The sequence below is a fragment of the Ursus americanus genome, chromosome 20 (genome assembly GCF_024610735.1).
Source record: "Ursus americanus isolate L20-20 chromosome 20, mUrsAme1.1.p, whole genome shotgun sequence".
Classification (NCBI taxonomy): Eukaryota; Metazoa; Chordata; class Mammalia; order Carnivora; family Ursidae; genus Ursus; species Ursus americanus.
This window is the reverse complement of record NC_142146.1, coordinates 9352818-9365621: the sequence shown is the minus strand read 5'-3', so window position 1 is coordinate 9365621 and position 12804 is coordinate 9352818. Positions and strand designations below refer to the sequence as shown.

The 12804-nt window shown below is 51.6% G+C and overlaps 1 protein-coding gene across 2 annotated transcripts in view; it reads right to left on the bottom strand.

Annotated features, from left to right (window-relative positions):
• Window positions 1–771: 771 nt before the first annotated feature.
• The window catches only part of TTC21A (tetratricopeptide repeat domain 21A), a 32132-nt gene continuing 20099 nt past the window's right edge, over window positions 772–12804 (bottom strand). The window contains exons 15-29 of one of the 2 annotated variants that reach the window (XM_087870109.1): window positions 10429–10667; window positions 9563–9635; window positions 9351–9461; window positions 8893–9031; window positions 8622–8725; window positions 7296–7484; window positions 6062–6172; window positions 5297–5378; window positions 4287–4437; window positions 3903–4064; window positions 3565–3790; window positions 3257–3481; window positions 2657–2777; window positions 2474–2541; window positions 772–2365 (exon numbers count right to left, since the gene is read on the bottom strand). In XM_087870109.1, the coding sequence (XP_087726235.1) occupies window positions 2288–2365; window positions 2474–2541; window positions 2657–2777; window positions 3257–3481; window positions 3565–3790; window positions 3903–4064; window positions 4287–4437; window positions 5297–5378; window positions 6062–6172; window positions 7296–7484; window positions 8622–8725; window positions 8893–9031; window positions 9351–9461; window positions 9563–9635; window positions 10429–10667 (2079 nt within the window). In that variant the 3' untranslated portion in view covers window positions 772–2287. The remainder of the gene's footprint in view (window positions 2366–2473; window positions 2542–2656; window positions 2778–3256; window positions 3482–3564; window positions 3791–3902; window positions 4065–4286; window positions 4438–5296; window positions 5379–6061; window positions 6173–7295; window positions 7485–8621; window positions 8726–8892; window positions 9032–9350; window positions 9462–9562; window positions 9636–10428; window positions 10668–12804) is intronic. The other variant, XM_087870110.1, reaches the window with a different exon arrangement.

Here is a 12804-nt window from a genome sequence, read left to right as displayed (position 1 = left end):
CCAGAGTGCCAGGTTCAAATCCCAGCTCTTCTACCTGGTAAGGTGACATGCAAATCACTTCCCCTCTACCACCGCTGGGTCTTGGTGTTCTCAATACTGTGCGGATAACAGCATCGGCCTCATAAGCTCATTCAGTGCGTATATACACAGCACTTAGGAGAGTGCTTGGGGAATGCAAGCCTCGTGTGCATGTTTGTGACTGCCATTTTGTTTTCATATTTCTGCCTCTATTTCTGTGTTTTATCCGCTCTTTTTTGGCAGTTCTGTCACTCTTTGGGTATCTCTTACCCCTGGACATGCATGGACATGGCCATGTGGCCCCATCCAAGAGAGAGGATCCATAGCTCAGTGCCTGGCCTATGGTGGGTAGCCTGTCCCTGTAACCAGCTTAGCCAGGGCCAGCCAGGCCTTTGGCTTCTCAGGGTGGAGGATCCTGGTACATTCCGTTGTTCTGTCTCCCCATCTCCCCGCTGCCGGTCCCTGGGAACTCTCTTGTAGAGATTGCTTCAGCATGCATGATTCAAAATCTGGGTCTCTTCAAGGGCTCTGAGGCCCTGCTCTGATTACCCAGGGGGTCTGGACAGCAGCTCCTGGCCCCTCCAGATCCCTGGCTGGAAGCCCCCACAGGCTTCTAAACCATGGACATAGCCCGTTGGCTGGACGGAACCTGCCCACTCCCCCGTCTAGGGCAACAGGATCACTTCCTGGCCTTTTTTTTTTTTTTTTTCCCTTTAGATAAATGAAGACAATTGAGGTTTTACAGCAATAAAAGTGTGATTAATGTACAATCCTTTACAGCATCATTCTCCATACAGTCAAACCTGTCTCTCAACGACCTGCCCCAAGAAACCATATTGTAAAGCAGATGCTAATAAAGGAGACTGGTTTCCCATAGGAAGGATGGTAGTAACCTGGGGAAAGCATTCCAGATCCTTGACTTAGATCGAGAGGCCGTGCATGTGATCAGCAGGATGTTATAAAAACAAGGCCCAGCCACTACCAAGGACAATTCTGTCTGTTCTAAAAGCGACCCCTACCTGTTCAGTTCCCAAACTGTCGTCACCGGACAACTTCTCTTGAAAATTTTGCCGTAGCTGCATTCTACTCATGCTAAGTATTTTGCTTTACATCATTTATCCCGATGTGCTTAAAAGTTAGAACCATTCTGAGTAACAGCACTCAAGAATTCATGAGTTCATCATGCTATTTTTCTCTATTATGTAACAATGATATTTAAACGCATAGTTATTAAACTGTAAAATTTTTGCTGTATACCATTGACAGGGGTTTGTATCATGGTTTGGGAACACACACATCTAATCTAATTTCCTGTCACTGAGGGGGACACTAAGGTCCAAAGAGCAAAAGGTCTTGGGAAGCTCACAGTCCTGACTCGCAGTTCAGAGTTCCTCCCTCTGAGGCCAGACTGGCCCATTATTGCCATTATGGAAAAACAAGAAGAGAGGTGTTGGAACCTGCAGGAAAGTGACCTCTGTCACCCTCTCGCCAGTTACCAGTAACATAATTCATCTAAATAGAGACCACTGCTTTTGTCCCCTGAGGTGTGAAAAGGGTTTCTGGAGGATAAATTTGTTGGTCAGTGTCTTTTAGAAAATCTGAAGTGGGAGCTATTTTTTCTTGGGCTGTATTTCCCTGTACTAGGCATGGGTAATCAGGTTTGTCGCAGAGGCCAGCACAGGACTTGGGGAGGAGACAGAATGTAAGGACAGTGTGAGCCAATGGCCTTCACAACCTGCAATATGATGGCCTCCCTCACAAAGAGCCTCAGCTCTGGGACCTTCTGAGCTGGTCCTTCTGTCTGGGCACCAGCTGAACAGGATGGTGTGGGCAGCAGGGCAGGGAGGAACAGTTGCTTCTTGTGCTCTGGGAATCCAGAGACCAGATAGGGAGGGCAGGCATTTATAAACTAACATAATAATATAGCAGAATTTTTCTTAAAACCACCTCTTTGTTCCTCTCTGCTCCCTCAGAGAGTCTGGAATAAAAATGGAGCCCAACAGAAGGTGCCCAGTGAGCCCAGCATAAGCTAGGCTGGTTGGTCCCCCTCTTCCTCGGAGCAAAGTTGCCTCTTGTGCCTTAAAAACACAAAGCTTTGGGATTCCCTTAGACCACATGAGGCATGATTCAAATAAACCACACACGATATAGAAATGGGTAAGAAGATGTCATTTTCTCAAGCTCTTCTCCCCTGACCCACTTCCCAACCCCTTCACGAAACTTCTGTAGGTTGATGGCTTCCACCCGCCCTGGCTCCCACTGACCACAGCTAGGGCCTCAGCGACCCTTGGGCCTTTTCCAAAATTTCTTCTCTGATTTGGGGGTAGTTAGGATGCTCTCTGAGGACCTGGGACAGAGGGAGAAAGGGTGTGCAGCATCAGGCCAGGACCAGGACACTGTACCAAGCCCCCCATCCCCACCCCCAGTGTCTTCCAGGGGCTTACAAAAGGCTTACATTGTGGCAGACTTCAATGGCCTCCACAAATCTCTTGTCTTTCAAGTAGTTGAAAGCGAGTTTGAAGCCTGTCCGGGGCACAGGGAACACAGACAGTGGCACTCTAACCACCCAAGAGCCAGGGTGGTGGTCCTCCTGCCCAGCTCCCTCCTCACCCACCTGCACCTTGGCTGCTTGCCTTACCAATGGCAGGGTTGGCATGATGACTGTACTTCCAGGCCAGCTGGTAGTTGGTGGCTGCGTCTTTATAGGACTGCTCCTTCTCCATGATGAAGCCCATGTACTCATAGGCCTTGCAGCAGGACTGCAGGGAAAGCCACATCGGGTCCCAGCACAGGGTACAACCCAAGGGGGGCAAAGGAGGGTGGTGAGCTGCATTAACTCAAACCTCTCAGGGACTCCAGCAGCACCTCCCACCCTTGCGAGGGGTCAGCTGTGCGCCCCCTCTAGGCTACCCGGAGGCTTGCATGACCCCTTTCCCCACAGCCCTCCTGCTCTGACCCACGCCCCACGACCCCCTGAGCCTTCCCATCTCTCTTGGCTGCCCGACCCTGTGCACCCCCTCTTACCTAGCCCCGTCCCCCTCCCCAACCCAGACCCGGGTCCCCTTCCCGTCTTGCTCTAGCGAGCATATGGCCCCTTTTGTCCGGCCTCTTCTCATCGGGCTCCAACCGGCACCTCCTCTGCTCCCGAAGCCCCCGCGCCCCCACGCGCCCCGCCTCCACCTGGCGGCCCCGCCTCCACCTGGCGTCCCCGCTTCCCCGACGGCCGCGCGACCCCTGCCTTGTTGTATTGTATGCAGCGCCGCAGCAGCTCCGAGGCCAGGTCGAACTTGCCGCCCTGACAGTAAAGGTCAGCCAGCAGGAGCCAGCTCTTCTCCAGGTCCTCGGCCTCGCCCAGAGCCCACGGGGCCTTGGCCAGACGCTTCAGCTGCGTGCGCGCCTTGGGGACCTGCTTCAGCAGCGCGTAGGCCTGCGCCATGGCCAGCAATGCGGGCACGCTGTCCTTCTGAGTACGGGGAGGGGGGAAGCGGGCGTGGGCGCGCGCTCCAGGTCCTCGCCCCCCGCCGCCCGTCCCGCGTGCCGTCCCACCTCGGCCTGCGCCATCTCGATGAAGGTGCCCAGTGCCGCCTCCACGTTGGCCTTCTCCTTGGTGGCCAGCAGGCAGAGGCTCTGCAGCAGCCGCAGCTGGGTCTGGCCCCAGGCCGAGTGCGGGTAGAACTCACGCAGCAGCTTTTCCGCGGTGCGCACACCGTGCTGCTCCGAGTCTTTCCTGTCGGTGCAGCTGCGGCCGTCGGACACGGGAACCCGAGGCAGCCTCGGCCCGCGCGGGACCCTCACTTGGCCCAGGCCCCGCCGCGAGCGGCTCTTCCCGCCTTTCCTAGGGACCTGCCCCTGCGCCCCCACCCCCAGGTCAGCAGGGCCCCTACTTGCTCTCAGCCACCAGGTTCTCAAAAACCTCTCCGCCCACGATCTCGTTGTCTGGGTTCAGACAGATCTGCACCATGTAGTAGGTGGCACTCTGGCCCCAAGTGCTGTCCTTGCGTGCTTTGTTTAGGAACTTCAGTGCTTCGTTGGGTTGCCCTATGCGCCTGTAGTGGAGAAGAGAAATACCAAGAACCACTGAGGGAAACTGAGGGCCAGGGAGGGCAGGGACACGCAGGGCCACTCCCTGAGTCTGCACACAGCAGGGCTGGATCGCTGCTCTCCTGGCACCCTGATCTGCAGGCTGAATTTCTGCAGAAGCTCAGCGTGTCTGCTAAGAAGAACCCCCTGCACAGAACTGCTCCAACACCCCCAGGCTCCCAACTCACCAGCAATAGATGCCTCTGCAGTAGTTGAACCCTGGCTCCAAAGGAACACGGCTGGACATCCTCTTGGTCAATTCAAAGAAGGCAGGGGCATCTTCAAGTCTCCCACTTCTCCATAGCAGATCAATTAGTTTATTCAATACCAAAAAATTATCTAAAATAAGAGAGCAGAAATCTCCAGGCTGTGATAACCACTAGCTACGTCCTGTTGGGTGCCGTGGGCCGGCATGGAGAAGCGAGTGGACCAGCGGACACTGCCCATTTGGGCTGAGCAGGACATCTCAGCAGCTTCAGTGTCTCCCCTGGTCTCCAAAGGTGAGAGAATAATAATAATCATACTGAAAAGTCATTATAATAGCTAACACTTACACAGTACCTGGCACGAAGTGCTTTACCTATATATTAACTACACAGTGAGGTACCTATTTTTCCCATTTCACAGATGAGGAAACTGAGACATAAAGAAGTTATCTGCCAAAGGTTACACAGCTGGTGAGTGGAAGAGCTTGAGTTAGACATAGGCTGTCTGGCTCCAGGATCCGTACTCCTAACAGCGGCACTCTGCTGGGCCTCTAGGCTGAGCTGGTTGTGGGCCTACAGGGGCTCTAGTGTGAGCCTCAGGTATGGCCCCTGCCCCAGAAAGAGGGGTGGTTTGATACAGCAGTGAGGGGAAATGTAGCTACCTATGAGGCAGAATTTCTAGCCACCTCTAGGTGCTGTGACGTCAGAAGGGGGCCACATCCAGTCCAATGGCTGTGATGGGACAGACAGGCTCTCCTGGGTCCAGTGCCAAGCACTGCCCTGCCTGGGACCAGGAACTGGCCTCTTGGACTCGGGAAGGGCCAGCATGTTCTATCGGAGCTTTATCAGTTTCCTGCTTCTCTGGGAACAATCAGAGAGGAAGGGGCTTCCTCTGCCCAGTCAGGAAGGAGGGGAGGGGGCCCACCCTTCTCTGGGAGAGCAGCCCTTGCTGGCTGGGAACTGAAGCAGGCAGTCTTAATGCAGGCAGTTACCTGGTGCTTTCTCCAGGACTTGGTGGTAGAGATTGACAGCAGCTTCGTATTTCTGTTTTCTGAACATCAGGTCAGCCATCATCTATCAGAAAACACACAGTGCTCCGGAATTCCTGACAGCAGTTCGCATGGGCCTGGTGGGGAGGCTGGGCGGGGGTGGGGATAAGCAGGGCAGGTGGGAAAGGACTTCCAGGAGAGCCTCTCTGGGCACTGGGAGAAGTGGCCACAGGAGGAGCCCAGAAGGAACGGCCTGCCTGGGATGGGGGGAGAGCTGGGGTGAGGACGGATGTGGGAAGATAAGCCCCGGGGTGGACATCTGTGGGACCCTTTGACAGGCAGCAGAGCCAGCCTCTCCGCCCCTGTCTGAGAACTGCCAGCTGCAGGCGGTGGAGGTGGAATGAGGGCTCCCCTCTTCTGTGGGGTGGCCCTGCTTGCTGTCTGGGTATTAGGGAGGAGAGAAGTCAGACAGGAGAGGGCTTTTCCCACACACTTCTTTAAATCCAGGAACCTGTCGCACCCTTGCCTTCAGGAACTATGGGTGTGCCCCCATGAAAGTGAATCAGCTTCACTGCCTCCCCCAACACTGGCCCAAGAGACTAACGTTGCCCCCTGCTGCCAGCCCACCCCTATCATGTGAAGGGCAGCGGGCCCTGCGCTCCACCCCTCTGCCTGGCAGCCCCTGGGGGCAGGGCAGTCAGGCATCTGAGCTATGTGTGGTCAAAGGGAGCCTGGGGAGGGCAGGCAGAAGGTTTGGGGGCCCCATACCACTGAGGCGGTCTCGTGGTTCTGCTCGGACTGCAGGAGGCTGGCACAGTGCTGTTCGCACAAGTCCAGCTGCCCCTGCAGCAGATAGAGCCTCGCCAGCTCCAACACCACCTGCAACAAGACCAGACAGAATCGACCAGTGAGCATCGTGGGAAAACACGCAGACTGATGTTTCCCACTCTCATCCCCCATTTCTATTAGTTCTGCCTTCAAAATAGGTCTCTGGCCCTCCCCTTTTCCCTCACCAATTCTCTAATCATACCATGATTTTACTAACCAACCTCCGAAACTTGGAGTCTGAGTAACTCGTACTTAACCTTCAGCTTTGGCTCTGACCTAACCGTCTCTGGGCCGGCTTCTGTGCCCCAGACTCCGGGGCAGGGACCCGTCTTCTGAGTTCCCACAGTGTGCAGACCCACATGCAGGTACAGACTGTGTAGCATTGGAACTGCAAATGTGCTTATCTGTCCCCCTGCCTGAGGCAGCCTTTGGGCAGGGACAGGTCTTGGCCCACCGTCTCCCGGGCCTAGCACCGTGCCTGTCACATATGAGACACATCTGTTAAATGAGTGCTAGTTTTGTTTTTTTTTTTGTTAAGATTTTATTTATTTATGTATTTGACAGAAAGACAGAGAGAGAGAGAGAGCCCAAGCAGGGGGAGCAGCAGGCAGAGGGAGAGGGAGAAGCAGGCTCCCCACTAAGCAGAGAGCCTGTGAGGCTTGAACCCAGGTTGACCTGAGCCAAAGGCAGACACTTAACTGACTGAGCCACCCAGGTGCCCCAAATGAATGACTGGCTCTGCCACTAAGCTCTTCCTCCGTTCTCTTGTACGGACTCCAGCCACCATTGTCTCATGTGGGCCACACCTCCCTCACGACCCTAAACCTCCCTGGAAGCTTAGTCTGGCTTCCTTCCCAAAGACCCATGGCAGCCACAGCTCTCACTGTGTCCCCACCTGAAAATGCCAGACTAACATGACTTTTGGCAGCATTTTCCCCGCTCTACTGCCCACAAGTGCCTGCTCAAAGTGAGGCTTCCCAACCTGGGTCCAAGAGCTGCGATGGCTGAGGGCCCCAGGTCAGCTAGAGCAGACTCCCCACACCAGGGGCCCTGGGCCTTACACCTGCAGCTCCTCAGCGAGGCACAGGAAAGGACCTGGCCTCTGCCCCTAGGCAGGGGACTCTGGGAGGCGTCATGGCCCAAGAGAAGTGGGCTCTGGCTTTGAGAACCCCACCTTATTGTCAACGGGCAAGTAGAAGAGGGCATCCTTGTAAGACCGCACCGCCTTGGCAAACTCCTTCTCTGCCAGGTAGTGCTCCCCAAACTGGACACAGATGGAGGCTGCCAGTTGCTTCTGCGAGGGGATCATTTCTGGTTGCTCCAGTGGAACGCGCTTCAGTATCCGAGACTGGAGGTCCATGGCCTGGGGAAACCAGTAAACTCAGGATCAGAGACGCAGAGCCTGACGTGTTAGATCCCAGGCCAATTCACAACAAGTCTCCACGCTCTTGTTTCTGTGTCAGCAGATTATCAGAAAGGGCATCTCAAGTGCCCTTGAGCAAATCTGGGTCACTCTGGACAGGCAAGGCCACTGGCTAAGTGCTCAGGAGGCGAGCTGGCTCTGCCTCTGGGGCAGAGGAGAAGCAAAGTCACCCAAACAAAACGCTCTACTGGACTGTACTTGTTTACCTGCTTCCATCACACCCTGTGACTTCCTGTGTCTAATTTGTGCTAGAGCAAGCACACAGTAGGTGCTCAGAGCAGGCTGGGTTTTGGTAGATGCGCTTGCTCTGAATAGTGCGCTGCTGGGAATTTGAGGCAGCCTCTGCAAATATCCACGACATACAGGGATTGAGTGAGTAACCAGGGAGCATCGGAATGAAGGCTTTGGGCTTTCTAAGGGCCAAACAGGAGTGGGAATCCGGAAACAAGGGAATAAATCATCTCAAGCAGTCAGAGAGTGGGCTCTGCTGCTGCACCTGCAGGACGCCCCCCAGGAACAAGTGGCAGGCCACGCCCTTGCTAGAAAGAGCGAGGAAGGCATGGCGGGAATGGCCAGGAAGTGTCCCACTGAGGCAGTCCAGTGGGGAAAGAGCTTCGGTTGGATCAGGTCAGACCTGCTTCAAATCTCAGCTCCACCACTTACTAGCAGTGTGACTTTGGGCACATTTCTTAACCTCTTGGAGCCTCATCTGTGAAATAGGAACATCACAGTGCTTATCTCAAAGGGCTACTGTGAGAATGAATAAGAAAACAAAAAGCCTAGTGCTGTACCACTGGCATTGTCCAGTTTTATCACCACCAGCATCCTTGAGGACAAGCTGCTTCTTCCCCACCTTCTCCAGCCCAGTCCAGCTGGCCTTTGGGCACTTTGGGGAACCATCAAGGAAGAGCACAGGTGCAGAAGTAAATGGAAGGCAGAGGTCTGAGGTATAACCTAGGTCCTCTTTTGAGGGCCAGGCCTCAAGACTTCCAGACCTGCAGTCCTATCCTTCCTTTTATAGCTCCCATCAGGAAATGGCAGATAAAGAGCTTGAGTCTGTTGTCTATTGTCAATTACCTTGTCCAAAGTTCCCATCACATCTTCTTTTTTATGACTCTTATAAACCTTTGCCAGCAAAAGCAAGCACTTGACATCGTTCATCATGGATGGGACATCTCTGACTGCAAAATGGAAACTCAAATCAGTGTTCTCTGACCCCTGGGAAGCCGGGGATGGGGGAGGGAGGGGACTGGGCTCAGGACCCCTGCATCATTCTGCAGGAGAAGAAAGTGTGGGGGGCGAAAGGGGCGCAGTATGCTGGGGGAGAGACTTTAGAATGTGGCCTCACCAGAGTCATGTTCCAATGCTTGTTTCAGAACTTTCTCTGCCTTGTTGAATTTCTTTAACTTCAGGAGAAGTTCAGCCAGATCACAGCACAGAAAGTCCTGTCCACTGATCTTCTGGGCGGCCTCATAATAATTAATTGCCTTAGGGCAAACAGGAACTATTGGCATTGGGTCTGGTTCTGCCCTTGAGTGCCTCACACCGCGTTCCCCTCAGCGGCCACCACACCTGTGCGTCCCTCCAGAATACAGAAGCCTGAGATGAAAAGGCCCTCCCAGCTGGCAGAGGGCTCCCAGCTGGCAGTGTGCGTTGGGGGGGTGGCTTCTGAATTATCTCCTTGGTAGCCCATTCAGCAGGGAGTGAGGGTAGAAATACAGCCACTCCCCTCCCACCCATGCACCCTCTTCCCTCTTCCCTGCTGGGCTGGCCCCCCCACTGCTCCCCACCCCAAGCTAGCCTGACCTTGGTGTACTGGTGGGTCTTCACATAGGCTTGCCCGATCCTGCTGACCAGGGAGGCATCGTGTGGGTTCTTTCTATAGGCCTCGTCATAAACCTCCAGGGCCTTCTCGGGCTGGTGGGGAGAGTGTCCAGACGTTTCTCTCTCTCTCTTCTCTCCCACTGGAGACATGAGATTGGGGGACCACTTGGCAAGGCCATGAGGCTTTCACTCACCTCCTGAATGTTCATGAAAGCATCACCCAGTAGCAGGCTGGTATGGGGACCAGGCAGGTGTTCACAGAGCTCCCTGCAAAAGCAACCAAAAACTTAGCTCAGACCTGTGCATCGTTCGTGTTTCTGAATCCATCTCCTCCCCACTAATTCATTCATTCATTCATTCATCCATTCATTCATTCATCACCCAATACTCATTGAAAGCCCACTGTGCAGGAGGCACTGTGCTAGCTGCCTTAGTCTAGGCTCTCCTCATCTGTTTTCTGGACCATGTCAGAGCTTCCACCCGTTCCTCTGGCCTCCACTCCCAACCCCCTAGACCCCTCTGCATAAGGAGGCATTCTGCTCTTTCTAAAACTCCATGTGACCACTTCACTGTTTATTGGTTTCCCACTGCTCTTGGCTTTGCCCCCTTAGCACTGGCTCCCACCAAGAGTTTTGCTTGAGGAAGGGGCTGGGAAGGTACTTTTGAGGCCCCAATGTCAAAGCATATAGACAGGGCTTCTAACCCCAGCTCTCCCCACTTCTGCACCTCTCATCGACCACATCAAGTCACTGGACACTTCTTCAGAGACGGGCAGAGTCAGGGCCCGGGGCAGAAGTGCATTCCCATGATTCCCACCAGAATGTGGGGCCATACAGGGCAGCCAAGCAGGACAGATTCAATTCCGTATCTTTAGAACTCAGCAATGAGCTGGCCTGACTTATCACACTCAAATTCTGACCCATAGGAAATTCTGTACTTGCATATAACACACCTGGAGGACGCGGACTGGACACCCAGGTGGAAGAAACACGATCTGGAAGAAACACTCCTAAAACACCACCGGAAATGAGGCTGTCAGGTGCGGCCACCTGGGGCTTACCGGTAGCAGCTGATGTAGAGGCGGGTGTCTTTGTGGGTCTGCAGGTAGATGTTGGCCATCTTCTCCTTGGCTTCCGTGTAGCAGGGCTGCTTGGGTGTGATGTTCCTCAGCATGCTCAGTGCCATGTCCACGTTCCCCTTGCTCAGGGCCAAGTCCACATTGGCAATGGTGATGCGGATCTCCTCTGGTGTGCCACTGAACTCGTTGATGGCATCCTGCATGACCTTGGTGGCCTCATGCTGGGACACGGGAACCCAACAGACCCTCTGTTAGCTGTCGCCCACCTTCCTGTTGGAGACCTATGGACACATCGCCTTCTACTTTCCTACTTTTGGTCAAAGGTATGTTTTATTTTTATTATTATTTATTAAAGATTTTATGTATTTATTTGAGAGAGAGCACACGTGTGTGCACGTGCTCATGCAGGAATAGGGGGAGGGGCAGAGGGAGAGAGAGAAGCAGACTCGCCGCTGAGCAGGTAGCACCTCTTCACCCCGTGGGGCTTGATCCCGAGATCATGACCTAAGCTGAAGGCAGATGATTTTTTTTTAATATTTTATTTTATTTATTTGACAGAGAGAGAGACAGCCAGCAAGAGAGGGAACACAAGCAGGGGGAGTGGGAGAGGGAGAAGCAGGCTTCCAGCGGAGCAGGGAGCCAGATGCGGGGCTTGGTCCCAGGACCCTGGGATCATGACCTGAGCCGAAGGCAGACGCTTAATGACTGAGCCACCCAGACGCCCTGAAGGCAGATGCTTAATGGACTGAATCACCCAGGTGCCCCAAAGGTATTTTAATGTTACGGTATTTGGTACATAAAAGTCTATTTGAATTATTTCTTCATTATATTTGTACTCTTGATTATTTTAACAAAGTGACTCTCTTTCCCCATTTTCGTGCTGTTTGACTTGGATTCAGCCTTACCAGACATTTCTTCCTCAACCTCTGCTTTCTTTTTGTTTACTTCCATGTTTTTACTTTCATTCTGGATCCTTTGGTTTTCAAAGTACAGACAGGAAGGGTTCCTTCTGTTTGTTTAAATCACTCTAATGCCTCTTTTAATTACTAGGTACATTTATTTCATTTACAATTTTATTATCACATATACATTCTTGGGTTTTCTGTCAACTTTTCTTTTTTTTTGTTTTTGGTTTTCATTTTTATATGCTGCTGTGTTCAGCTTCATTTCTGCCTTTATGTGTGGTCCTGCTTTCTTTTCTTCTTAACTTTTGATAAATGTAGTGGAAATCGTCTCTTTTAAGTTCTACCAAGAGTCATCTTTCTATCAAGAAACATTTTGTGAAAACTTTTTGTTTCACACTCTATAAAGATGGAAAAAACTAGCATGCTTACAGTAACCCTACCTTCCCTTCACATCCTCCTCCCTGAATTTTTTATGGGGTACTATTGATATTTTGACTTCAATAACTTTTATTTCAAGAACTTAGCTATTATGCTGGCTTTGAGTGGAAATGAGTGTAATTATTTCAATGTAATTATATTTAAATTTATTTAGATTAGTTCTATGAGTCCTTTTATAGCTCAAATTTTTTTCTCACTTATTAAAACTTCATTTTCTTTTGTGTTTTGGTTGTCTGGATTATATCGACAAGTAGATTTTTCAAAAAGGTTTAATTAACACCATAATTCTGGAGTTATTCAATTTTTTAGAGTATCCTTTCTTGCTTTCATACATGAAAGATATCCTGGAGGACATCCCTCCCCCTTCAACATTTTGTAAATATTGTTCTGTTGTCTTCCTGAATTTAGTATTGTTGAGTAAAAGTCTGAGGCCAAGTTGATTTTTTTTCTCATTGAGGGTAATATGTCGCCTACCCAGATGCTTGTCAGGACCTTCAATGACATTGTGAATCCTTGATTCTCATAACTTCATTAGGATATTACTATTAGGATATTTCTTGGTCTTAATATTTTACTGCTATTTCTCCAGCACAGAGTGACTTTCCATGTCACGGATTTGTGTCTCCCCTAAAGGAATTGTTCTCCTGGTATGTCTCTGATGTGTCCCCTGTTCCATTTCTTCTCTCTTCTGCAGGAATGTTGATTTTGCATTTGCTAGCTGTCTGTCTCTTTCTTTCTCATCTGTCATCCTCTCAAATCATTTCGATGATTTTCTCAACCCTTTCCTCCATCAGAGAGCCTCAGCAAGGGTTCAGCCACTTTCTGTTTTTTCTAGTGAGACGAATGGGATCACTGCTTTCTGTGCTTACTGTCTTTAATTCTGCTAGCTCTACCCCTCTGTGGATCTCTGGTGCTCATCTTTGAGCTGGTTTTTACAAAAGTCCATGTTCTTTTTATTTTCACTGAGTGCAGAAAACTTTTTGTTTTTTTAAAATATTTCTTCTATTTTGTATAG